The sequence below is a fragment of the Corvus moneduloides genome, chromosome 4 (genome assembly GCF_009650955.1).
Source record: "Corvus moneduloides isolate bCorMon1 chromosome 4, bCorMon1.pri, whole genome shotgun sequence".
In the NCBI taxonomy this organism is placed as follows: domain Eukaryota; kingdom Metazoa; phylum Chordata; class Aves; order Passeriformes; family Corvidae; genus Corvus; species Corvus moneduloides.
In genome coordinates this window covers 24,123,670-24,148,231 of record NC_045479.1, presented here as the reverse complement: position 1 = coordinate 24,148,231, position 24,562 = coordinate 24,123,670, and the positions used below count along the sequence as shown (strand labels likewise).

The window sequence follows — 24,562 nt, the reverse complement described above, 5'->3', positions numbered from 1 at the left end:
AGGCACAAAAATACAGTGATCACTAAGACCGCTAAAATTTTAATTGTTAATTTTAAGTGGCAGGTTTCTTTCACGTCCTTTGTTCCACAGACTGAAGCAGCAGAATTGCATTCAGCAATGCACAATGCAAGCCTCTAGTTTGATGAGACCCTTCCACAAGAGGAGAATTGAAAACATTAGACTAGTATGGATGAAAGAAAGACAAGGGAATTCACTGAGGAAAATAACTTAGGATACTTACAGTCACTATCTCTAAATGGAATCAGGAATGAACCTGCAGCATAAGAAACTTAAAAGGTAAAAAAATTAAATAGCTGTAGATGGTACATGAGCTTGCAAAAGGCCCTTGCCAAAAGCACTGCAGAGGCCAGATGGTTAGGAGGAATCAGAGCAGGACCAGGCTTTGATACCAAGTAACAGGAACAGCCAAAACTACAGTAGACAGGTTTAAAAATAAACCAAAACAAGGAGGTCATGTTCTCTCACACACTGTGCCAAAAGTCAGCCACCAGAGAGGCATTGCTGCAGAGGGGAGGTTTAATTTGGGGCTCCAGGGTTCCCAGGGCTTTACTTGGAAAAATGGATGCAGCCAAAGGAGCAAAGATGATGTCAAGGGACCATTTCATGAGATGATGCTGGTTCCCACAGCCACCAGCTCTTCTGAGACCCACTCAGCAGCCATCATTCCCCACTCATGTGCCTTTACATGTTCATACTCACCTAACACGCAGATTAGGTCTGACATGGGCCTGTAAAATCAGGAATCAGTCCCCATATCAGCTAGGCTCCCCTTTCAATATCCCTTCTTGGGAACAGTGTCCTACACCAAGATAGGAAGCTCCCTCACTCCATTTTCCAGCAGCCCCTGGCCAGGCGATCAGAAATAAACACTGCCACACACATGCCTTGGTTTCCTTTCATACTTTTAAATTTTTTTTTTATTTTTATTATTATCTCCTCCTTTTAAGCATCCCTTTAAGGGTGAAATGAAATCCAACCATTTACAGAGAAAATGATTTCAGAATGTACATTTGATTTATCCTTAAAAAAAGTTCATTATTACTTACTGTTTATAAATTACAGAGTTGAAAGGAGCTTTGCAGATGCTCTTATTTTTTTTTTCTTTTTAGTTTTTGGCAAGTCCACGCATTCTTTCTCCAAAGCAGGGTGTCCTGGAGCCACTCCAGGAGCAACACCAGCAGTAGGTCCAGGTGGACCCCAGGCTCAGAAGTGCTGCTGGACCACCTCCAGGATGATGCTGCATCATCATCCGCACAGGCAGGAAAAAACAGTGGTTCAAATTCTTAGTCTTAGAGTATTTCAGATCCCTTCTTAATCCATTACCTGTAGTCCCCAAAACTTTAAAATGTCAGTGTATTGCATTAGAAACAGTTCTTCTTTCTTGATGCTGGATCTGAGCTCCTCGTGCCACCCCCTTACCCTCCAGCTCCCCTTCCCTTTCCATAACAAGAGTGACTTTGTCCAATGTCTCAGAAATCAGAAAGGAGAGGTTTAGGGAGGGTAGGGAGAACACAATGATGGAGGGATACAGGATCCATTCCCCCACTCACTTTGCTCCTTTCTCGCCAAGGTTAGAGGTCAGTGAGGCCAGGACGAGCCATCCCTTCCCTCTTCACCACCAGTGTTCACTAATGGAACCAGGAGTGACTCTGGGCATGTGTCTTCACAGTGCAGAGGCATAGCAGCCACAGAGACTGCCGGCAGGAGCTGGGACACAGGGAGAGAGCCCCAGGGATACTGAGGAGGGGAAGAGACACCATCCCCATGAGGAAACAGCAAGGCAGGCAGAGGGGAATGAACACCCATTCTGCTCTGACACTCTCCCACATTCCAACTCGGTTTCCTTGTTTACCTGTCACAGAGACACACAGCAGGCTAGCCTGGGCAGCACAACAGCAAACACTTCAGCAGGACACAGGGATCAGACAAAGCAACAGCAGGAGCAGGCTGGAGCATGTCACCCTCCGTACCAACCACAGGCACAAAGTCACCGTGTCCTTTCTGTCACTTGGGCGTGGCATTACCCCCCAGACAGGCAAAGGTGTCTAACCTGCCCTACTCCCTCTGCTTTAGCAAGCTCACCTGCTGCAGGTCCACCAAAGCCCATGTCCCCCTTTCACTGGGGGCAAAGGAGGAAAAGGCGCTTTCCAGTCCAAAGCCATGCATGGGCACACAATCTCTTTCTAGGTGGGAAGCACAAAGAAAGACAACAAGACAGACAGAAGTGCAATGCTTGCGTGTGCCACACACTGCTTCACTTCTTCCTGGCCCTCCTTTTTACCAATCTGAAGGTAAAAAAGGTTTTGGGAATGAAAAAGCACAAGGCTGAAGAGGGCTGCAGGAAAAGTATGGTAATGCATTCCCTCCATCCATTGGACAGTTTGGCCCGAGAGAGAGCAGGATTCACTGGCCACTGTCTGTGGGCTGCTACAACCCACAGACACCAGGCTCTGGTAGTCTGATCCCAGTTCCAGCCAGGACAAGGTTCTTGGTCTTTGCCTTCTCAAATCTCAGCAGCTGGTTCAGATAAGATGAAGGAGCCTCAGTGCTCACCTCAGAGTCCAGCACTGGGAAACAAGGATCTAACACAAACCTGCCTCCTGCTTTGCCTCTCTCACCACCTCACACACCCAACATACTTTTGACTTCCCTCTCGTGGCAGCTGCCTGGAGGGGTGGCTGCCCCACTCGGAGCTGGCTGCAGAGGTCCCAGCAGGCAGCACAGGCAAGGCTGAGCAGAGGGTAAGCCACCACCTTGGAAAATCACTGTGTGAAAGCCAGCTTAGTAGTGTCTGTTCCCTCCAGGGACAAGAAGGAAGATTTTTAATGACAAGCACTCTAGCTCCCTAGGGATAATCAACACAGGGTTAGCCAGACAAATTAGACAGAAACATTGACTGGTTTGGCCTTAAGTCAAAAAAATATTTAAACAATTCTTGAGAAAAAGAAACAGTAAAGAATGCATTTCATCTGTAAAGCCCCTTCCTCCCACTACAACAGAAGTCTGGTTTAAATTTAATTTCCTAAGAATAAGGAAGTGAGTAAGTCCAGGAGGCAGGCAGGGCAGAAGTTCTGCAGAAGAGCCCCAGCATTCCTATTCCAGCAACACTTTCTTCTCCAGCCCAAGGGAGCAGAAGGGAGAGGCAAATCAGAGGGAGAAGAAGAGAATGGTGGAGCAAATAATGGAGGAGAGAAGGCAACGGGCTGTACTTCAGGAACTGAGAAGCAGATACTGCAGCCATAGACTTACCAAACTCCCGAGAGACAAGGGCCATACCTCAATTGAAAACATCACTGCTGTGCACTAAAATCCCCAAGGATGGTCATGCATGGGGAAGGGCTGGTATCAGAGGAGAGGCTGCTCCCACTGTGGGAGATAATGAGGTGCAGCCCCAGCAAACATCAACTTTAGCTCCTGCTGAAGTGGGGATCTGGTGCTGCCAAAGTACCCACGCAAAGACTGGCTCATCTTTCTGTTCTGTCTCCAGCAAAGCCTGGCACTGGCCTTGGATTATCATCACTGAGACAAGGCAAAGCCAAAAGGTCAAAGAGCAGACCTCAGGCTCCCTCCCCAGAGTAAAAAAGAGAAATGGCTTCTTCCTTCCATACTTGTCTGCTGCTGAATTGCATGAGCTAACACACCTGCTCTCCTCCAGCTGTCCCTGGGAAAAGCATCTTCCCCTTGTGCTGCATCCTCAGTGCTGTGGCTTTCATCTTGCTTAATACAGGCTCCTTTCTCAGCTGGGACCCCATTTCTCTATAATCTCTCTACACCCAAGACCTCCACACAGTTGCTCAGCACCAGGACCCCATGACTGTGACAGGAGTTCATTCTGCTACATCAAGAAGTCTGCACTTAAAAAAGCTACAACTTCCCTTTGGGAGAAGAGCATTCTGCCTAGCAAAGTTTGTCTGTCCACCCAGTTCCCAAAGGGGCTTCTCCGCCTGTGGGGAAGACACAACAGAACTGAGAACAGTGATTTAAAAAACAAAAAACAATAAAAATAATAACAAAAAAGAGGTTCCTTCAGTTGTTCCAAGCAGGCATTATGGCACACAAGATGTGGAAGGAGCTAAGGTGAACTGCATCTCAATTTGATTAGAAAAGGACATTCATCTTCAATTCTGTTTCAGCCTCAGCCTTATTAGGCAACGAAGTTATTTTCATTGACAATTTTCTCTTCTCTAGAGAGGGGACTAGGAGGGAAAAAGAGAGAGAGACGTAGGTAGGAATGAAGCAAAAGGGTGGCACGTGCTGGACAACACGGGACCATGGAGCCCTGATGGAGTTAAGGGCCATGAAAACCTTCCTGCTTTAGAACAGCTGGCCAGAAGGGCCACACTTCTTTGTGCCAACGCTTTCCTCTTTCTCCTCCTCCACATGATTTCTGCTTGGAACATGAGTCAGTCTTTCCACTGCAAGGCTAAGAGAGCAAGTTCATTATGTTTTTCACCCTCTGCCCACTACGACCCAGGCTCTGGGCACCCTGTCAAGCCATCTGCTTAGGAAGGGTGGTGGTAAGGCTGGAGACAAGAATCTGCCTCCTCAGTGAGCTGAATCAATCCAATGCAACAGCAAATCCTCACTGCTCTTGCCTGGCAAACTGCACAGACACCAGCCCAACCAGCTGCAACTAGTGCCCTCCTCTAATTGCCTCTCCTCTCCATGGTCTTGTCCACACGGCCCAGGCTGCAAATGTGGGCTGCACACACTCTCTGGATTGCACGGTGGTCCCCAAACAGTCTCTCGGCCCCAGGGAGAAACTGCCCATGGCCTGTTTCTTCATGAGCTCACTCACACCCTAAGGGCAGACAGATGGATCCTATGCCTTGACAGGCTTTGTTTTTCCCCAACAATCAGGACTTTGCCCTTCCTCTTCTCCCTTTTATTACCCCATGGTCAGAAGGAATAGTCAGCACATGTAAGCAGCAGCCCTGCTGCAGGCACAGCCTATGGGGCTCTAGAGGCAGCCAGTGAGGCATGCAGCTGTCCCACATGTGTAGCACTGCTGTGCAGAGCCAATGCTCTCCCTGGTCCTCTCCTATGAATTTCCCAACAAGTCATCCATGTCAAGACTGAGATCACAGCTTCTGCAAGCACACACAGCCAAACCCCACTAGGTCCTCTCCCCCCTCCCCCCCCCCCCAAATACTGGTAGCAAACACCCAGGTGCACACCAAACCCATGCATGTGAGCACTCATGCACACAAGCAACCATGCACTTGCAGACATACACTCCCACCATCTGAGTGCCCTGCAGCCTATCCCAGCTCCAACAGAAGCACATACTGCAGGGAAGATGCTTTGGCTTCTGCAGGACAAGTCCATGCAGTGTTGCAAGGGCAGGGGAGGAAAATGAGCAGAAAAAACCCTCAAAACCCAGCTTTCTCCTCTGCTTCCTATCTGCCTGCTCCAGGATTGGTGGAGTACTGGGGCAAGATCCAGCCCAGGACAGATGCATTATGCCTGTGCAGGGGACTGCATCTTGGGGAGGATACCTTGGAAGCAAAGGATTTCCCCAAAATACCCTTTGAATATAGAGGTATACAAAAAACCCCACAAAAAACAGCATACTGAGATGCTTTTGCACATTCACTCATCCAAAAAATGCCAATGACACACATCTGCACAAGCAACCACTCAGAAGAGTTTGTGCCTGCTGACTCACACACTCACTGAATAGCCCAGGCTTGCATCTATGCTTGCTCCAATCCACAGAGGATGAGGGTGGATGGGAACAGCTGCCCTCTCTCCCCATGGGACCCTCCCAGCCTCCCCCAGGGGAAAATCTGCCAGCTGGCTGCAGAGATTCTCTCCAGCCAGCAGGAGAGGTTCAGAAGATACAAGAAAGTCTTTATGCTACTACAGAACAGGTCCCCAGCACCTCTTCCTCCTGTTCAGGCCTCCCTTCATGTGACTGAGGAATTTGGGTTCCCAGGCATCACCCTGGGATGAAGGGAAGAAGAACAGGAAGTGAGGGAGGGCAGAGACCCCAGAAAAATAGCACACCCTGCCCATAAACAAAGGAAACAAAAGAAGAAAAGGAACAGATGAAAACACTCAACTCTTTCCCTTTGTTGTGAAGTTCTGATTTCCCACCCAAGCCTGAGCCTTGGTGGCCTCACCCAGTACCCTCCGCCTTTCGGTAGGGGTTCTCCAGCAAGTAGCGGAACCGCTGGTAGTTCTTGAGCAGGTACTTGGGAGCATACATCTGCTCCTTGGGGTCGGCAGGAGGATACTCCTGCATAGTACCATCAAACCAGCCACCAGTCCGGATCAGCTCCCGGATATAATTGAGGTCTCGTTTATCCTCGTAGTCACCCCAGCGGGGGAAGTCCCCATTCTGGGCTGACACCAGTTTGAAGTAGATCCCCTCTGGGGTGAAACACCAGGAGCAGTGCCAGCCAGCAAAGTGGAGGGGGCTGCCCAGCGACCACTGCACCAGGATGTGTCCTGTGCTGTTCTCATACTGCCGAAACCCAGGCATGGTGTAGTACTCACGGCGTCGCAAACGTATCCCATCGTTAGCATAGACAGCCTGGAGCATCCCCATGGTGCAGCCTGAGACCACCTCCAAGGTGCCCGGCTGCTTCCAGAAGAAGCCATAGAGCGACTTGCGCATGTGAAAGGCGAAGGGCTCCGTCCAGCCATCGTAGAGCTTGAGGAAGAGCACGCCATCGCGGGCTGGGATCTCATCAGCATCATCAATGATGAAGACGTCGTCTGGGCGCAGGTTGCGCAGGCGGGAGATGCCGTCCCGGGTGAGGAAGGTACGCAGGTAATCGTCAGCAATCCAGCCGTCCTGGCGGCCGCCAGGGGGAAAGTGGTCCAGGAAGACGTAGAGCACCTTGTGGCGGATGTAGTCGAAGGAGCCGTTGAGGAGCATCTCGCGGAACTTGAGGGGCCGCGGCTCTCCGTAGGCTGTGAAGTTGGACTCGCACACCACGAAAGCATCCACCACGTCTCCCAGCTCATGGAAGCGGACATCCAGCAGGTCAAACTCATGGTTGACGTTGATAGCATTGATGACCCGCCGGGGGATCTCCCGCGGCACGAGGCGGTCCTTGGTGGGCAGGTTGGAGTACTGGACCACGGTGGGGACCCCGCAGCTGGGGCCGTGCCAGCCCGGCAGACACACACACTCCACCCACTTGCGCCGCTTGGTTCCGCTGGCGCTCAGCGGCTTCCGAGCCGGCCGCCCCGAGGCTGCGCCATCCGCTCGCTCCTCCTGCCGACCTCCCACGGGTGGCTTCTCCAACACCTTGGTGCCTGGCTTAAAGCAAACGCCACCGGCTTTGGTACGGACAAAGTATTCCATTGAGTCTTCTGGCAGGACGAACTCAACCTTGTGCAGCTCTTCGCTGGCTCTGCTGGGAGGCAGGGGCTGGAGCAAGGGGGAGTGGGAGTACAGGGGCGTGCGGAGGAACTCTGCACCCCCTGGCTCAGGGCTGACCTGAGGCGTGACGGGGGCATTGTTCCAGAAGAAGCTGGAGACGAGGTTGGGACTAAGCGAAGCCAGCTCCCTGGGGAAGGTGACATAGGAAAGGGCCTTGAGGAAGTGCAAGAAGGAGATGAGGCAGAGACCAGCCATGCAGAGAGTCAGAAAGAGTTTATGGCGTCTCATCTTCATCCTGTGGAAGAGCCACGAAAAGGAAAGTCACATTCAATAGTTACTGAGGTGCAAAAGTTTACCACCATTAGAAAAACAGGCTGGGGAAGGCAGGAATGCTGGTTCAAATTCAGCATTCATTTAGAGACTTGACTCCCAAGAACTACACCCCCACCCCCTGCCATCTTCAGTGAGCCTTTTGCTTCAGCTGGGTTACACCAAGCTGAACTTCTGCTAGATCAGTCTCATAAATCCACAAAGACAAGAAAGGCACTGGCAACAGGGTAGAAAGACAGGAAATCCAGAATAACAGGAATTCATGATCTAGTGAACTCACCACACTTGGCAGATTTGTCCCTATTCACTGATGGGAATTAAATGAATGTAAACCTCCTCAGAGGTGCATCACCAGAGAGGTGGGAGAAAATGAAGAGAGCCAAGAGCAGGAAGGGTGAGAGAACTGGGGGGGGGGGGGGCGGGGGGCATGGCTGAAACATGACCGGTGCAAGAGAGGCAGTTTTAAAGGACCAAGATCATTAGTCAGACTACCAGAGGCAGCCTACACTCTCCAAATCCTTTCAGTGTTTGTTCAACACACACCCTAAAAAACCACCCTTGTTCTCAGGAAATACTACCCAAGTTCACATGGGGGACAGGAAAACAACAATAAAATTAAGATCCTGTCACATTTATTCTTCTCCCACCTGTGATTCTCAAGTCCTCTATATCTCCATATGTTGCCTTTTGCTTTTCATTTTCTGTGGACCAGATGCTGAGGTTTTTCTGCATCTGGATCAAGCTGACAAAAATAAATGCCTAGCTGTCTCTGCCGGTAATACTGTGCCATCATGATGGATCCATGTCAGGCCAGGAAGAAGCCAGTGGTGCAGAGCCCTTCCCTCCAAACAACATGAAATATCGCCTTCCTCCTCCCCTCCTCCAGCCCAGGCAGGGAACACAGAGCTGCTGTCAGGCAGAGGAGTGACTGAAGAATACAATTCAGAAAAAGGACCAAAAAAAAAAAAAAAAAAAAAAAAGAAAAAAAAAAACAACCCCCTAATCTCACACAATACTCCACCAAGGAAAAGTAGAAAAGACGTTCGCCATCTGCTGTGTAGGGAAAGGCAAGTTGGGGCGAAAATAGGTATGGGAAAAAGGTCATCCTAAAGTCCTTTTCAAGGCAGAGGCTGTCCCAGAGCATAACACCCTTCCTGCAGTCACAGACAAAGAGGCAGAGATCCCCATGCATGCGACACATACCACTTCACCCCCCCTACGTGCTCCATTTTGGTGGCTCTCTCCCTGGTGCAGTCTCCCTTCCAGGGCCAAAGTTCCTGAGAGGCACCATCACTTAAAAGCTTCCACCTGGCACACGGTGGTGCCAGCAACACCTTCCCCGGAGGCAGTCCCTGCTCCTGGGGCTCACGGGGGAGCTGCCCCACACATGGCTGTCCCAAGGGCTCCTCAAGGCTGACACATGGGGGCAGAAGGAAGAAGAACCCAACCTGCTCTCACCACTTCACAGGGCATTAGGTAAAGTACAGCAAGGCATGTTTACTGATTAACTTAAGGAGAATTTCATACTAATGTGAAAAGCCATAAAGCATTTAGACAGATGGCAACCACCCAAAGGAAAACATATCTGGCTCTCCACAGATGGCTCTGACATGGACTCTGGGAGAGGGGTTGTCCACAGTTGTACCTTACAGCTCAGCAATAGCATTTCCGGACACTTGGCAGTCACTTTTTTTAGTAGAAGTCACCATCCACTGACATTGTCCCCAGCGCTCGGGTGGCAGGCCAAGGAGCCCCAGATTAAGCTCTGACTGAAGGACTGCAAGCCTGAAGCTGGTGGAAAAATTACAGCATGGCCATGGGAGGGGAAAATATTGAAAGAAAAATAAACAAGGAAAAAGGAGAGAGAGCTTGATTCTATTGGTTAATGTTTAGTAGGTGTTTTGATATACTTTGCCACGACACAAGTCGGCAGCAGGGCACGGTGCTGGCTCTGGGTGCCACTGGGAGACCATCTTGTTGGGCAGGTGGAAAGGGAGGAAATGGTGGCTCTCCTCAGGGGGCTACGCTAGGGCAGACCCTCAACTCCAGCACCCATCCACCACAGCTCCACAGCCCGACTTCACACGCCTGGTCACAGCCCAGCTAGTGGGAGGTCACCTTTGTGGTGGGCCCAGGCATGATGGGGCTGGATATTCTGTTAAAAGTCATAAAGGATCATCTGGGGGCTTGCTGTCAAGCTTTCTCCATGGGGCAAAACAAGAGACTGCAGAAAACCCCATGAGCATCTCATTGTATCCATGATATATTTTCTTCCTTAAGGCTCTGTTAATGTCTTGCAGAAGCAGCAAGATCATTTGTAAGGTAGAAGAATACTCAGCGCCTTTTCCTTGCACATCACCAGTTTTTACTCTGTCTTGAAGTGTGGGGAAGAGAAGAGCACAAGGAAGCCAAACCCCCACTAAATTAGCAGGAACTGGCTGTCAGGAGAAAGTGTCCCTCACTGGTAAATGGGTATAGCTTTCTCCAGTCGGGTGCCTGGTGACTTCTCCAAGGCAATACTTCCAGACACCAGGCTGCTCTCTAAGACACTGAAACCTGGGCAAAATGAACAACTGAGCTGCTCCAAATCACCAGCTGCCAGGAAATGCTGGTTTCACTCTAGCTCCTACAGGACACACAAATGCAGGGCAGCCAGCTTCCTCTGGGCCAGCCCAGGGCTGAAGGCAAGTGCTGAAGGAATCACACAAAGGCACATCATCTTTGTCTCAGATGGCCTCGATGCTCTGCATGCCACGGTAAATTCCCCAGACAAAAAGCCGTAACTCTTGACGTGCAACAAACTGCTCCACTTTCTGAGATGTAGTGTGCCGTGTCAACATAGGAGGACACATGGTTTTAGGAAGCATTGCATATTTTCCTCACTTGACATTTGCATACATCAGTATCTGTCAGGCTCAGCATGTGGCTCTGCAGCTCTTCACCCACGGGCACAACGAGCTCTGCCACCGTTCCTGCGCAGGGCTGGTGTGCACAGCCCTCCCCGGCAAGCTGGCCCTGCAGTACCCTCTGCTGTTCTGCTGCTGACATGGCCCAGGAGGCAATTTTCACTGCTCAGCTGGCTTTGTTAGGGAGTGGGAACACAAACCCATTTCCTAACCCCTCCTGGAAGAGGGGAAGCAAAGAAGAAAGGTGTGTCCTTTTCAAAATCTCTTCCCTGGGAACCACCTTCATTCTCACATGCCAGGGATTCTTCTGCCAGGGTGTGGAGAACACTCACGCACCCCTGGGTGAGCCAAGATGCTAAATACCATCAGTCATGTATCTGTTCCCATATCCTCTGATCAGCCTGCAGTGAAAGACATGTCTGGTGGCAGCTAGTTGGAGACAAAGGCCAGCAAGGGAGGATTACCCACTCTCCCTATCCAAAACATTAACATGTGGTGGAAATGGGAAAGGAGGTACCTTGCCTGAGGGAGACATCTAAGTTTGTCACAGAAGAGACCAGCTGCTCCAACACAAAGCAGCCATCAGTGACCAGGAACACAGAAAACAGCAAGAAGAGGTATTTCCCTTCTGACAATTTTGACTGAGGAAGGCAAGAAAAAGTCAGCTTTATCTCCAGGAGAGTGATCAAGTTGCTGTCAGGTTTAAAACAGCAGCAAGAAAAGCTTTAATGTTCAAGTAGAAGAAAAAGCCTGAAGTGGTATGGACAGTCAGCTCCATTAAGACAAGCTCTTTAGGGAACGCATAGTTATAAACCACTTTAGCAACACTCAGTCCTGTAAAGACAAGCTGGAAGCTTCTTTTTGTAAGGGATCCCTTTGATATTTCCTTGCTTGAAGTTCTGTCTCTACCATGCAGGGGAAGGGCTTTCAGAAAAGGAGGAAAGCCAGAAGTGTTATGCACATGAGTTATCCCCAGGCACCTCTTACCATTTTAGTGACCAGTTGATTTATACCATCCTGAAATAATATACCTATTTTTCAAGAAGCCAGAGAGCAAGATATGCACTGATAAGAGCTGGCAGTTCACCAGCCTCAATGTTCTCTTCTGGAGAACACTGGCAAGAGGCCACACAACAGGCTGCTGGATACAGGCTACCCTGTCTTGTTAGGGCATGGGACTCAAGACTCCTTAGACCTCTCCCATGGTTACAGGGAAAAAGCAGCTGTGGAGAACAAGTCAGAGCAGAAGCTTCTGGTTCTCCCCTGATACCAAAATGCTCATCTCCTCTGCTTAAAGTTATCCCTTAACACCCATGCAGAAACATATTTGCAGATCACTCAGACACTTCAACACAAAGCAACAATTCAAATTAGAATTGCTTTCGCATGGCAGATTAAAACCCAGTATGACTTCCATCCCCCACTCCACACTGAGGGCCCAACTCTCTCATTGCTCCAGCTAGAGACAAATGGAACAGGCTCCACTAGGTTCTACCTGGCATCCCCAAGCGCAGGAACCACAGCAGGCATCAGAGCCACAGTACCTCTAAACTCTCTAAAAATCTCAAGTTACTTTTGTCCTGCAAACATCCACAGGAGGAGAAACCATAAAACTTAGTATTTGTCAACAATTAAAACAAGCTCAGGGACAGCAGGACTGCGCTTTGCTTAAGGGTAGGAAAAGAAGATTATCCTACATTGCAGGAAAATCTGAGAGAAGCAGGACGTACCAGAAGGCAGCGAGGGCTCAGCATCTCTCTCACATGAAGGATGCCACGGTGTTTTTGGGGACTGCAAGCTACAAGGACATCAGCAAGAAGCTCTGGTAGTCACAGCACAAGGTGCTTTGAATGTAAGCAGGTCCATATCGGCTTCCCTTCAAGTTCCAAGGACAGAATACAACATTCTTCCGTGTCCTTCATCAAGAGCTGCTGCCCACAGCACTAATGCAAAACAGCAATACCTCACACTCCGTGTTTCCTTTGCAGCCTCAAGGCATCTGACCACAAGGTGCCACTGACTTGCTGCCAGCCCAAACAGCTGGACTGAGCCATCCAGCAGAGTCACTCTCCAAGCAAGGTCAGGTTGAGGGAGAGCAAGGCTCTGTCCCAAGCACCTTCCCTCCATTTCTGCAGGGAGGTAAGAAGAGTGGTAAGGTAACCACTGAAGAGCACGCCACCATAACTTCCATTTGCCTCCCAGAGCTGCCATCCACGCACCAGTAACAGGTCTCATCAAGTCAGAAAGAAAACCGGATTGAGGAAAAAAGATAGCTAAAGGCTGAATCTACACAAAACTAAGGTGAGGTTGGCCAGGGAAGGGTGACAGCACAGCACAAAGAAAGGCACTACCTTCCCCTTCCCAGGAAGACAGGCACAGGATGTACATGTTAACCACAAGCCTCCAGATTGTGTGCAAGACCTTGCTAAGTCTCAACAGACCTGCAGCATCTACAGTCAAAACCCAAACAAACCAGGTGTCCCTTTTGTGCATTCTTCTAGGAGACCCAAGTGCCCCACAGCAGCAGCTACTATCTGCTGTACACAGAAACTAAGATGAATGCAACACAAAGCCTCCAGCTTTTTCAGCGCTGTGGCTGCTCACATCTTCACCTCTGCAAGCACAGTACCTCCAGACTCCACACCTTCCACGGGCTTTCACTGTTTCACTGTTCTCTCAAGTGTCTTGTCCTGCTCTTCAGTGGACTAAGCCTTGGTTATTTTAGATGCCACACCTCTAGTCGCAGCAACACAGCTGCACACTGTCAGACAAAGCAGCTCTTAACCCTCCCTACAGAACACATGGCACCTGGAGATAAAGTGGTCTTTGTTGACAGGATTTTGTCTCAAGACTCATCTTCCAGAAGTCAGCAGAACAGACCAGCACCTGAAGACCTTCAGAGTCCATTATAAAACCTTCCACTCAAACAGACTGCTCTTACTGTAGCTACCATATTACTAATAGCAGCATAATTATATAATTCCCCAACCCCCAGTTTAAAAGAAGATCTCAGAGAAGACTAGAAAACTCTAGTGAAATCCAGTAATGGCCTAAAGACACCAATTTAATTTTATCCAAGAAGTACTTGAACGTCACAAGGGTGCAGTACTGCATGCTAAAGGAAACTAAACTGGATTTCCAACTCCACTGGAATCTATCAAATATTCTTCTCAGTATCCTTCAGATATGCTGGGCTCCCTTGTAGCTAATCTCCTCTCTCCAGTTAAATCCAGTCTCACCATAGGAATTTCCACAGCTTCAGAGATGCTTCTGCACACTCTAATCCTTCACAGGCTCTCAGAAGGCGCACCTTTAATTTCTCAGCGTCACTAGTCTAAGTGCTCTTTCCGCTAAAGGAGAAGCGGCAGCTCTCTCCCTCGCTTCTGCGTGATATCCTGGAAGGATACTCTTCCTCAACCCTGCTTATTGCCTCCTCAAAACATCTGGTTCCACGAAGTCTGTGTGATGGCCCTGGAGATTGCGTCACCACTTGGCTCCAAGGTTGGGCCTCTCTGGACATCAGAGGGTGAGCTGAGGCATTGCTCATTGCACTCACCCAGGATGCGAGGCCCTTCTCCCAGACAAACACGGGACTGCTGCTGCTCCAGCAGCACAGCAGTCAGTCACTGCAAAACGGAGCTGGTTAGGACTTCTGCTTATTGATTTTGGTATCTTACAGGGAAGGAATGCTCCATCATGAGGAATAGGAAAGGGAAAAGGGACAACACTACACAAAAAAGCAACTTACATCTTCAGACAGACCGTGGGGTAATCAAAGAAATATGCAAGATCTCCCTGCTTGTCTTGATGCCTTGCAGAGAGTGACAGGTCAAAAGCATGTTGTCCCAGGACAAAATCAAATCATGCTTCTAGAGATTTCAAGTAAGGCATGTGACAACACAGGCTGTTGTGTCAGAGGTTCTCCCCCCTCCCTCACCACCATCACAGCTTACCCATCCCTCAGTTGTCAGTTGTATGAACTCAAGTTGTCAATCACATGAAAGTCTGCTTTTACAGCCGTATCAGCAGCAGATCTAACTGGGTTAAAAATAAAGTTGAAGAAAATGCCTAGGCATGGGAACAAGCAGCTGACCAGCAGAAACTTTCAAATTATTTCACCAGTTCACTTCTGATCAGAACATGTAGATGTAGATACATCCTCAGACACTCAAAATTACAGGACTGTAGGCACTGTTCATCTAACCAAATCTCCAACAAGGTGCCCTTTCAACCACCATAAGCTCACTAATTCTTCCCAGCAGCATCAGAGAAGGAGCACATCTCAAGGAGGCAACTGGAAGAACCAGCAGCAGCAGGTAACTGCTTCCAGTGCAGATCCTGGCAGGCACTCCATGTAGGCCAAGCAAGTGGAATACAAGCCACAAATCCTGAGAACAGCTCCAAGATGAACAGTCCAGATTATCCTCAGGCCTGCGGGTCCATGGGTGAAGAGCACGTGGCAGACACGCCAGATGAGGCACACAAACCCTGTGCAAAGGAAGCAGGAGAATCCCTGGGACTGCGTGACAGCCCAAGCAACAGGGAGATGCAGGTTGTACAGCTCAGAGGAAGGTGAAGTGGGTGCCCTGTGGGCCTGGAGCAAGGCACTTAAAAGAGGAAGGAGGCAAGAAACACTTGATGCCATGGTGATGGGTGAAGTGCACAGACCCACGCAGGCAGGAGAAACCACGTTAACTCCAGCTATTTTTGAAGCGGGTGGCAGTTGTTTGTGCACGCCCAGGATAAAAGCTCTCCAAGATGGATTGAGGAGGGGCATAATTAAGCCCCAGGAAGACAATAAACAAAGCAAGGCCATGGAATAGCAGCAAGATCCTAGCGGCCAGGAGAAGAGCTGGCCCTCCATCCCCACCCTCTTCCCTCCCCCATCCATCACCAACTACTTGGGGTTTGGCAGTGTGCTCACTTTCCCACAGTAGCCGATCTATTACTGTTTGGAAGAGCCTCTTCCTTCCCCTCCTCCCCTCCTTTTCAGGCCACAGGGGTCCTGCTTGGCAGCCCCCAGATCCCCCTCTACTCTGAATATCTGGTGACCAGCCAATCCCATGCAAAGAGCATTAACCCCTCTTCACCAGGAACAGCCGGAGAAACCTGACTCCATGCTGAGAGGTTTCTCCAGGGTGTCTCTCCCTCCTCTCCTCCCCTTCCCCAACCCCCCGCTGCTCATTCTCCAGCCTTTTTTCCCCCCCTTTCCTTTCATTTCTCAAAAACTAACTCCAGCCCAGGGAGTAGTCACATCTTTCTGAGAATGTTACACAAGCCCATGGGAATTTTTCTTGGACCATGAACAGACCCTTATTTATTTGTCTCTTCTGCCTTTGTTCTTCATTTCCTCTTTCAAGACTTAGGCAAGACCTCAACACAGTGCTGCCTGGATCCCCTGCTGCCACTTCACTTTGTTATTATTTTCAGAAAGAAAGTGCTGATAGGCAGAGAGCTCTTCAATGCCTTGCCCCAAGGCAGGAGTAAGTCAGCCCAGACTCCCACCTCTGGGGTGGACAAAGGGCATGAGCTCAGGGGCTCTGGCTTGCAGAGAAAACCCCCTGCTTATGTTATCCTTCTAACTGCAGCATCACAGCCCCTCAGATTAAATCCCCAGGAATCAATTCCGCAGTCACGGCTCTATGCCGGTAACAGGCATATGGTGCCATGAAAAGGGGCAGTTTCCCAGAATGAAATCAAAAGCCTCCTAATGCACTTAACTCAGGGTCACATAAATCTCTCTTCTGCCTCCCACAGACAACTGGACCTTGTTTACAGGCATTGCAGCAGGCCTGGGTCTCAACAATATGTTTACTACTTCTGCGCAAACATTCCCTTTCACTAAGCAAAACAGTACCCTGATCTTTAGAATTATCTGAGCAGAAACAACTGGGAGCCAGGTCTGTGGGGAAAGAGGGAGAAAGTCTGTGTTCATCACTGACATCAAATGCCATCCCACACATCACACAGACTTTGTGAAGACAAGTGGTCCCCTTCTTGCTTTAGGTTGCATTATTTCTTGAGCAGAATGAGGAGGAATTTTGTTTTTAACCAGTTGCTGATGCCCCTGACAAGAGGCAAAACCATTTGATGAAAGAATGGGGTTTTTTCAGGCTGAAGAGCCCAAGAAGCAGGCCAGGACAAGGTGGGACAGCACAGCTTGTCCAGGGAATATACAGTGATTGTCTGTTCAACTCTGCCCCAAATACAAAAGCCGTAAGTGGAAACTGCAAATAAAAACAGGGAAGCTGAGCATTTCTGCTCAACTGTACAACAGACAGAGCAGTTTACTACCACAATCACTTGATTACAGGCCAGGTTTCTTTCCTTCTCCACCCTCAGCCATTTTCCTCCCCTTTCAGGTCTTCAGTAACACAAACATTTACATTGAACTGTATTTCTGAGAAGTCAGCTGCCACAAAGAGGTCAAAAAGGAAGGAAAGGAGAAAGATAGAACGAATGTGTAAGCACATTATGAAAATTGGTATTGAACATGAAGGATGTGTAGTGCAGAGGGGAGCTGTGGTCACGCTGAAGTCAACAGGACAAGCAGGGCAGAAGCAGGATGGCCCACCTGTGTGGTACAGCAACGTGATGCAGTGAGGCACAGGGACAAAGGGCATTAGGCTCATACATAGCTGGGCTACCCAGCTCATCTTCATGATGTTCCACTGCTGCAAGAGCCTGTGACAAACTACCCCAGACTCCCTCTGCCCTCCATTGGTTTCTCTTCAGGGTTTGATCACTGAGAAGTGATGAGAATTTCAGCTGCACGGTTTGCTACTCAACCACCAGATCTATCCAGTGCTCAGGTCCTGATGATCTTATGTAAAGTCCAATGGACATGTCATGACAAATCTAAAAAACACTTTGGCGAGACAAGATGAGCCTTTGAAAGAAAAAAAATGCTTTCATGCATCTAAATATTTTAGAGAACAGTGCAGAAGATCCCTGCCCCCAACCCACAACACAGCACTGAAATTGAGTCAGGGACCAAATCCAAGCACCAGATTCACTGTCTCCAGCTTGACACAGCCTCTCGAGTACAAAGACAAGGCTCTGAACTCAGGAACCTCTCCTACAGTCCCAAGCCAGGGAGATGCTCAGCAGTATCACACACCTGAGTGATGCAGAAACCAGAACTGCATTTTCAAGGCAGTTCAGCTGCACAGAGCCATGTGTAAACAAACACGGGAAGAAAGGAAGCCCACAGGACATCCTCATCACTAAGTGATAGACTCTGGATGCCTGACAAACTCCCCTTCCCTCCCCCCCCCCCTCCCCCCCAGTGCTCACGGGAAGCGAGAAGACTCTGTTCCAGAGCACAACTGCACTATAAATAATTCAAGAGACTGCTAAATTATGCAAAAGCTATCCCATCGTCCCCCCCGGCCAAGCTGAATGCAGGTGTGGTCAACCCTTCCTCCAGAAGTTGCTGCTAGATAGGGATTCTGAGGCCACAGAGGCTTTGTGCCAATAGCACATATCTGAGAGCACATCGGCCACTTGCTCACAGCCAGGCCTGCACCGAGCCACGGCACAACAGGAGGTATTTGGGGACACAGGGCTGATGGGGAAACAGCAGCTCCTTTAACCCACCTCTTCTCCAGAGACCTCACATGGCCCCACGAGCAAATGTAGAAAATCATGTCCCTTTCAAGCAAGGCTGCTCAGTCAGTCTTGCCTCCATAGATCGGATTAGCTGGCAAAAGCTGCAGCTGGACAGCACTGGCACAGCAAGGCAGGGAAGAAAGGACTGCTGGAGCAGGTGGGAAGGAGAAAAGGGAACAAAAAAAAAAACTCTGGAGCGGTAAAGAAGGAACAGTTTTGCTAGCACAAATAATGCACAGGGAAGGCTGAGCTAAAAGCAGAAAGAAACACGGTCTGCTCTGCTGCCCCAATCTTCTGCCTTCGGGAGATCCTGCTTCCCTGAATATCAGGGCTTCCAAAGTTTCCCTTGGAAATGGGGTCATTAAGCAACGGAGTGCAGCTCACACTGATCACTCCAGGGCATCGCTCTCCTCATTTACCCTGCCCTTTGCTCTGCCTCAGAGCCAGCCCTCACGCTACAAGCTCCATGAAAACACAACTTCCTCACACACAACTTCCTCACACACAGTGAGCACCATGCACGCTCAGCCCCTACACAGACAAATCAGTCTTCCAAAACCCTACCTTTCCTAGCTGCTGCAGCCTCCAAGATCTGTCCGTGCCCAACATGCTCAGCGTGCACAGGCCTCCATCCTCCTCCTTTTCCCTGCTGCCCAGCTAGAGGTATTTGTGTTAGAGGAACTGAAAGCACTAGCGTAGCCCTCTTCAGCCTCAGCACAACCCACTTAAAATCTCAGGGCTCTAGCTTACCTTCCCCTTCTTTCTTAAAGGGCTCAGCATCTAGGAGAGAGACTCCCTTTCAAGACTCTTTTCCATGCTCTCTCCCTGGCTTTCTGTTCAGTTCCAGTATCTGCACGCCAGAACAGGGGATCCCAAGGCAGATAGAGCCGGCGTAGCAGATAGCTGCACTTAGATCACAGGTTTCACAGCTGCGAAGCCGCTATGCAGCGGGGCTGATTTGCATTAGTCTTTCAGGTGTGCTCCAAATCTGCTTGCTGCAGCTTTGCCATCATGCGAGAGACACGCAGCAATAGCCCAGGATAAAAATTACCCCAAAGCCTTGAAGAGAGCATGTTTGATTTGGAGTTTGATTCTGCCTGCTAGCCCTAGCCCAGCCTGTATGGATTTATACACCGAGGGGAAAACGACACTGAGGGAAGGGCAGCAGGGAGCTGGGATTATAGATTAGGCAGCAGATCAAGAAGGAGGCGATATCTGTGGTGACAAGAGCTGCAGAACCCAAGCAATGACTAGAAAGTTATTGATAACCCCTGGCTCAGCACCCACACCCAGCTGTTCTCCCAGATTTCTGAGAAAGCCAGCAGCAAAGCGAGTACAGGAAGCGTGGCACTTTGGTTGCTGCTCTCCTGACGAGCCCCTGTGTTTGCCCCTGGGCACGGCACAGCCTTGCTCCATGCCTCAGTTTCCCTGTGTGGGAAATGTGAGAGACTTTTCTACTCTGGGTAAGGGCTTACCTAATTAAAAGAAGCTTAATAGGTTGCTTCAAGGTCCTTGGAGAGAAATTCTGTCAAAACGAAAGAAACAGATGATCCTCAGAAAGAGGAGAAGCCCTCTCTGCTTTTCTCCCTTCCAGTCAGCCACATCCACCTCTCCTCACCTTTCCTCCTGCTTGCAATTTGTGCATTACAAGCTGAAAAAGACTGCTGGCAAAGCTCAGTGTGGTCATACCCCACAGCCACAGCTGATGTTTTGGAAAAAGCCTATTTAGACACAGACATGGGCACTCCCCTAGGTGGGGAAACAAGGAACCTTAGCAGAGGTCATCAAGCTGCCTATTCAGCTAGGGAGGTTATCTTGGTACAAAAGGCCAAGGCCCCAATAGCGAGCAGCTCACATAACTTTTGCTGTCCTAAAGCAGGGAATAATCACTTCCAAAATCACAATTCTAGAACAAGCCCTTGTTTTTTGTAAGGCAGCCAGCTCCCTTCATGCTGCTTCTTCCCTCAGCCTGCCTGATGAAAGCTTGAAATGCAGTGCTGCACTCCCTTTCACATATCAGCTCTACCGGGCAAGTTTCTGAGCACAAAAATACACCCACCCTGATACAGGTGTTCAGGGGTCTGAAGAGCAGGAGGTACCTGTTGTACTTTAAGAAGAGCTTTGGGAAGTAAAGGGTCTGCATGTCAAGGTACACAAAGAAGTCAAAAAATAAGGTAAAGAAATCATGTTTCTGCCTTCCTGAGATATGCAGCTGGAGTTTATTCCACAGGGAAGCAGGCACAGAGTGCTTCTGTAAATCCTACACCACTGCTCCAGCACACAGCATTTCTCTTCACCTTACCCTGGAGAAGGGGGAACTCACCAGCTCTGTGACAGCAACTCTGCCCTGACCCCCGGGATAAGCAGCGGGTCCTGGCACCCCACCCAGCACTGCTGCTGTGGCACAGCCCAGTCCTTGCAAGACGCTCACCTAATGCTATCAAAGCGCCCCAAACCTGACCCAAAGGCACCCGCAGTGCCAGCCTTGGCCCCTCCATGCAGCTGTGTTATGGCTCCTCAAGGCCAGCCTGCATCACTGACCCAACAGCACAGTCCACATGTGCAATGCAGATACCTCACCACCTTTCCAAGAACATCCAGGATGGGGAACAGCAGGCATTCCTAAGACACCCCCCATGTCCCCTTAGATTGCACTGCCCCATGTGCCTCCCTTCCCCAAATTTCAGATCCCCACTACAATGTCCTGATGGCATTTTGTGCTAGTGAAGTGCAGCCTGACTTTTTGTGCAGAACTGATGGGTGACAGTGGCAGAAAACATGTGGGCACAACTACCCACACTTTTCTGCTTCTGTAGTCAGGGCTGATAACATGAACCAGCCCTTTGAGGCACCTTCCACTGACCTAAAGTCATGAAGGCATCTCTTGTGCCAGTCAGTACGCCCTCCGCCTTCCTCTCTGCCAGAGTTACTGACAGCTGTACCAGTCTTCGTTAGCACCACCTCCTCCAGCTACATCCCACTGATTGGGTCACAGATTCCAACAATGTACAAAGGGCTCATTTCAGAGCAACTAACCCCACCTAAAACCTAATTGGCTTTTAGGAATGAATGCTGGCCCAGCTTGCCCCATCTATCCATCACCAAACTCCCCCACTTCCTTCCTCCACCTTTATGATCCAATGCAGAGGCTGGAGGGTGTAGAGGTGGCAATTTGTGATAGCAGGTGCACCTTAAAGATGCTGCTCTCAAGAGAGGAGGAAGCTCAGACACAGCAAGCTGAAAACTCAGCTAGAAACCCTGCCACGAGACAAGAGTTCATCTCTGCTTGCTGACAGGTCAAAGCAAGGGAGGGACAGAGAGAAACTTGTCTGTCCTAAGGTACCCTTCACATACTGAACGTGCACAACAACATCTATGTGCACTGCCCTGAACAACCGCTGTACCCATGGCTGCTTACATGCTCCACATTTATTGCAGGCATAAACTCCACAGAAGTGCCTGTGTTCCATGGTAAGCGCATCCAGCGGAACCCGTGTGCCTCGCTACACGCACCCAGCAAACAACCACCCCCGTTTGTCACACAAGCACCCCTCAAGACATGCAGCCAGCATGTTACACCAACCTGGCAGGCCCCAGCGTCACACTGCACTTAGCCAGTTGCGCGTGGGAGAAGGAGGAGAAAGGTAAACATAAGGCACATGGGAAGCCCACAAGCACACAAACCTCACAGGTACGCTCCTCAGGCAAACACACCGAGTGTGTCTGTGCCTGCCATGTGCCTGGCTGAGGTTCAATGGGCTCTGTGCTCACCGTGCAGCCCCAGCAAGCCTCCAGACCAGCTATCCTTGTCTCACAGTGGGCACAAGTACTCCGGGTAAGTTCAGAGTTGTGAGCATCCACTGAAGCCAACATTCCTGCAAGTACACTCACTATTTTCTACCCACTCTTCTTGACCTTCTTGCTAAGGATAACCCTTGTGTGTCACACAGGCAACTCTTTTTCCAAACTTACCAGCATTTTCAAGGAGGGAGGAAAGCAGGCAGGCAGCTCAGCCCCCAAACCTGCTTTGGGAACAGCCCTCCCCACTCTGGGCACCTCCAATGGAGGTGAGCCTCAGCAGCACCTAGGACCAAAGGTATACTAGCCAAAAGGCAAGCAGCTGGGCTAACAAATTAGGAACTGGGCAAGAAAACACACGTGCAGCTAGTCAGAATCCATCCCCTCTCCTAAGGATATAATTGCCATATCCAGGGCATTAATAAACAAGCTATGCAGGTATAACTGAGTTCTTGTAGGGAGGAATGCTATACCTTGCAGTCGATGTCTTACCACTACTGCAAAATCACCAGAGGGTATAGAGGAGCTATAAATCTTTGAGGGACTTTTATGACATGCAATAGAAGAGCCACAGCTTCACTCCTCTTCTGCAGTTTGCAATGGCTTTCATTCAATGCTTGTTTTATAATGCTGCAAGGGGGCTGGAGACTCCCTCCCCAGGAATAGCTCGAAGAACTGCTCTTCTCCCACTCCAGCTTGGAGGACGTGTTCCCAGCACTGCTACTGGGGCTGAAACAAGCACAGGTGCTACAGCTGCCTTTAGGGGGCCTTTAAAAACTGGGGGTTTGCTGGAGTGTAGGGACACCCACAGTCCTCCCTCCCCTCAGGGATGTCTCCCCATTGCCTGAGGGTCAAGCAATGAACAGTAGGTCCTGCTTGATTTCTGCTCTCCTCTGAGAAGCTGGCAGCAACCAGGCTGCAGCAACAGGAACTTGCAAGTGCTTCCTAAATCACAGGCACCCGAAGGACTCGAACAGCACTGCTGCAGGTGGGACCCATAGAGCACAAGAGACACCCTTTGGGGATGGAACCTGAAGACTTCCTGCTGACTCACACCCTGCTAAGGTGAGGGATACAGGGACAAGAGTAGGCAGGAATTTGAAATTCAGTTTGCACAGGCTTGGGGGTTCCTGGTGACTCAAGCCGTATTTGTTAGCAGGGGTGCCACCGAGTCTTTTCACAGGCTTGAACTTCCCACTCAAGAAGAGATTAGAAATTATCTGGATGGTCGTTCTATGGGAGGAGAGGTGCTCAGCACCCACACTACGTGCTGGAGACGGGGGAGGCACACTCCTGACCCAAGCTCTGCCCTAGGGTGCAAAGAAGAAGTGCAAGACCCCAGCTTCATTTCTGGGAAACAGGCAGGGTTACCCTGCGACTCAGGCGCGGCTCGAGGAAACGCAGCATGTGGAAATCCCCGAAGGAAAACCACAAGCTGAGGCACTGAGAGAGGCTTCTCTCCATCCCGCGCCGCGCTCCCTCCCTTACTGAGCTGTCTGAGGAAGTCTAGAGCTGCAGCAGATGCCGTGCTCCCCATCAACCTTGTCATGCTCGCCCAGGGAGCAAAACTCTCGCAAGGACTGAGCTACACCGGCCTGTGTCACTCCGGCAGGACGTACAGCTATTCCAGTCCACGAACAACCCCAGAGCCCTGCACGAGCGGGGAGAACTCGGGTGCCCGCGTCCCTCTGCGGCCAGCCCCGAACGGGGGAACTGCAGCCATCTGACATGGAGACAGAGCAGGGCAGAGGGGACGTTTGATGATACACATATATTTGTATGGATGTTTTCCCTCCCACGCACGCACTCCTGTTACTCCTTCTCGCTTGCTGCAGGCTTGGCACGCATTCCCAGCCCGTGCCCTCCTCGCAAGCCAAGCCCGGGCAGCAGATGGGCCTTCGCTGCAGTGCCCCGGCCGGAGGGAGGGTGCCTCCATCCCCGGCGAGCCCTCCGCTGCGGGCAGGGGGCTGGCAGCATCATCTCCCTCCTCCCCACAGCCGATGTTCCCTAGCAGGGGATGCCGGGATTATGGGGGGGCGTGGGGGGGGGGGGGGGGGGGGAGATAAAAAAATAGCACTAATATAAATAAACAAGGAGCGCGAAGGTGGGGGCTCGGCGGGGAAAGCCTCTCCGGCAGCTCTCGCAGGGGATGACGCCGCACCCCCGGGCCGAGGCACAACTTGCAGGTGGCGACAGCGGCGGGGGGGAGGGAGCGATGGGGGTCCCGCCGCCGCTGCCCGCGGCCCCAGGGCGGCTCCCCCAGGGCGTGCTCTGCCCGCCGCCCCGGCCGCGCTCCCGCTCGCTCACTCACCCCCGGCCGGCGCAGTGTCGGTGCCCGCCGGGCCCCCGGCGGGGCGAGGCTGCCGCTCGCCCCCGGCCCGCCCGCCGCCCCCCGGCATGGCTCGGCGCCGGCCGCGGCGAGGCGAGAGGCGAGCCCGGAGCCCGCAGCCCCCCGCCGCCTTCCTCTTCTCCGCCGCGGAGCGGCCCGGCACCTCCTCCCGGCCGCGGGAAAGGATGCGCTGCAGAGCCACGGCGAGCCGAGCCTCGCCGGCAGCAGCGG

The 24,562-nt window shown here is 50.8% G+C and overlaps 1 protein-coding gene across 2 annotated transcripts; it reads right to left on the bottom strand.

The window, feature by feature from the left end:
• Positions 1-906: 906 nt before the first annotated feature.
• Positions 907-24,408, bottom strand: MGAT3 (beta-1,4-mannosyl-glycoprotein 4-beta-N-acetylglucosaminyltransferase). 2 transcript variants are annotated; one of them, XM_032105552.1, is made up of 2 exons: positions 24,314-24,408; positions 907-7,652 (listed from the first exon to the last, which is right to left on the bottom strand). In XM_032105552.1, exon 2 carries the CDS (start codon positions 7,649-7,651, stop codon positions 6,143-6,145), a length of 1,509 nt encoding a protein of 502 aa, XP_031961443.1. In that variant the 5' UTR covers position 7,652; positions 24,314-24,408; the 3' UTR covers positions 907-6,142. The 2 variants fall into 2 exon arrangements, with proteins under 2 accessions (XP_031961443.1, XP_031961442.1); XM_032105551.1 differs by lacking the exon at positions 24,314-24,408 and adding an exon at positions 18,769-18,882.
• Positions 24,409-24,562: the final 154 nt, after the last annotated feature.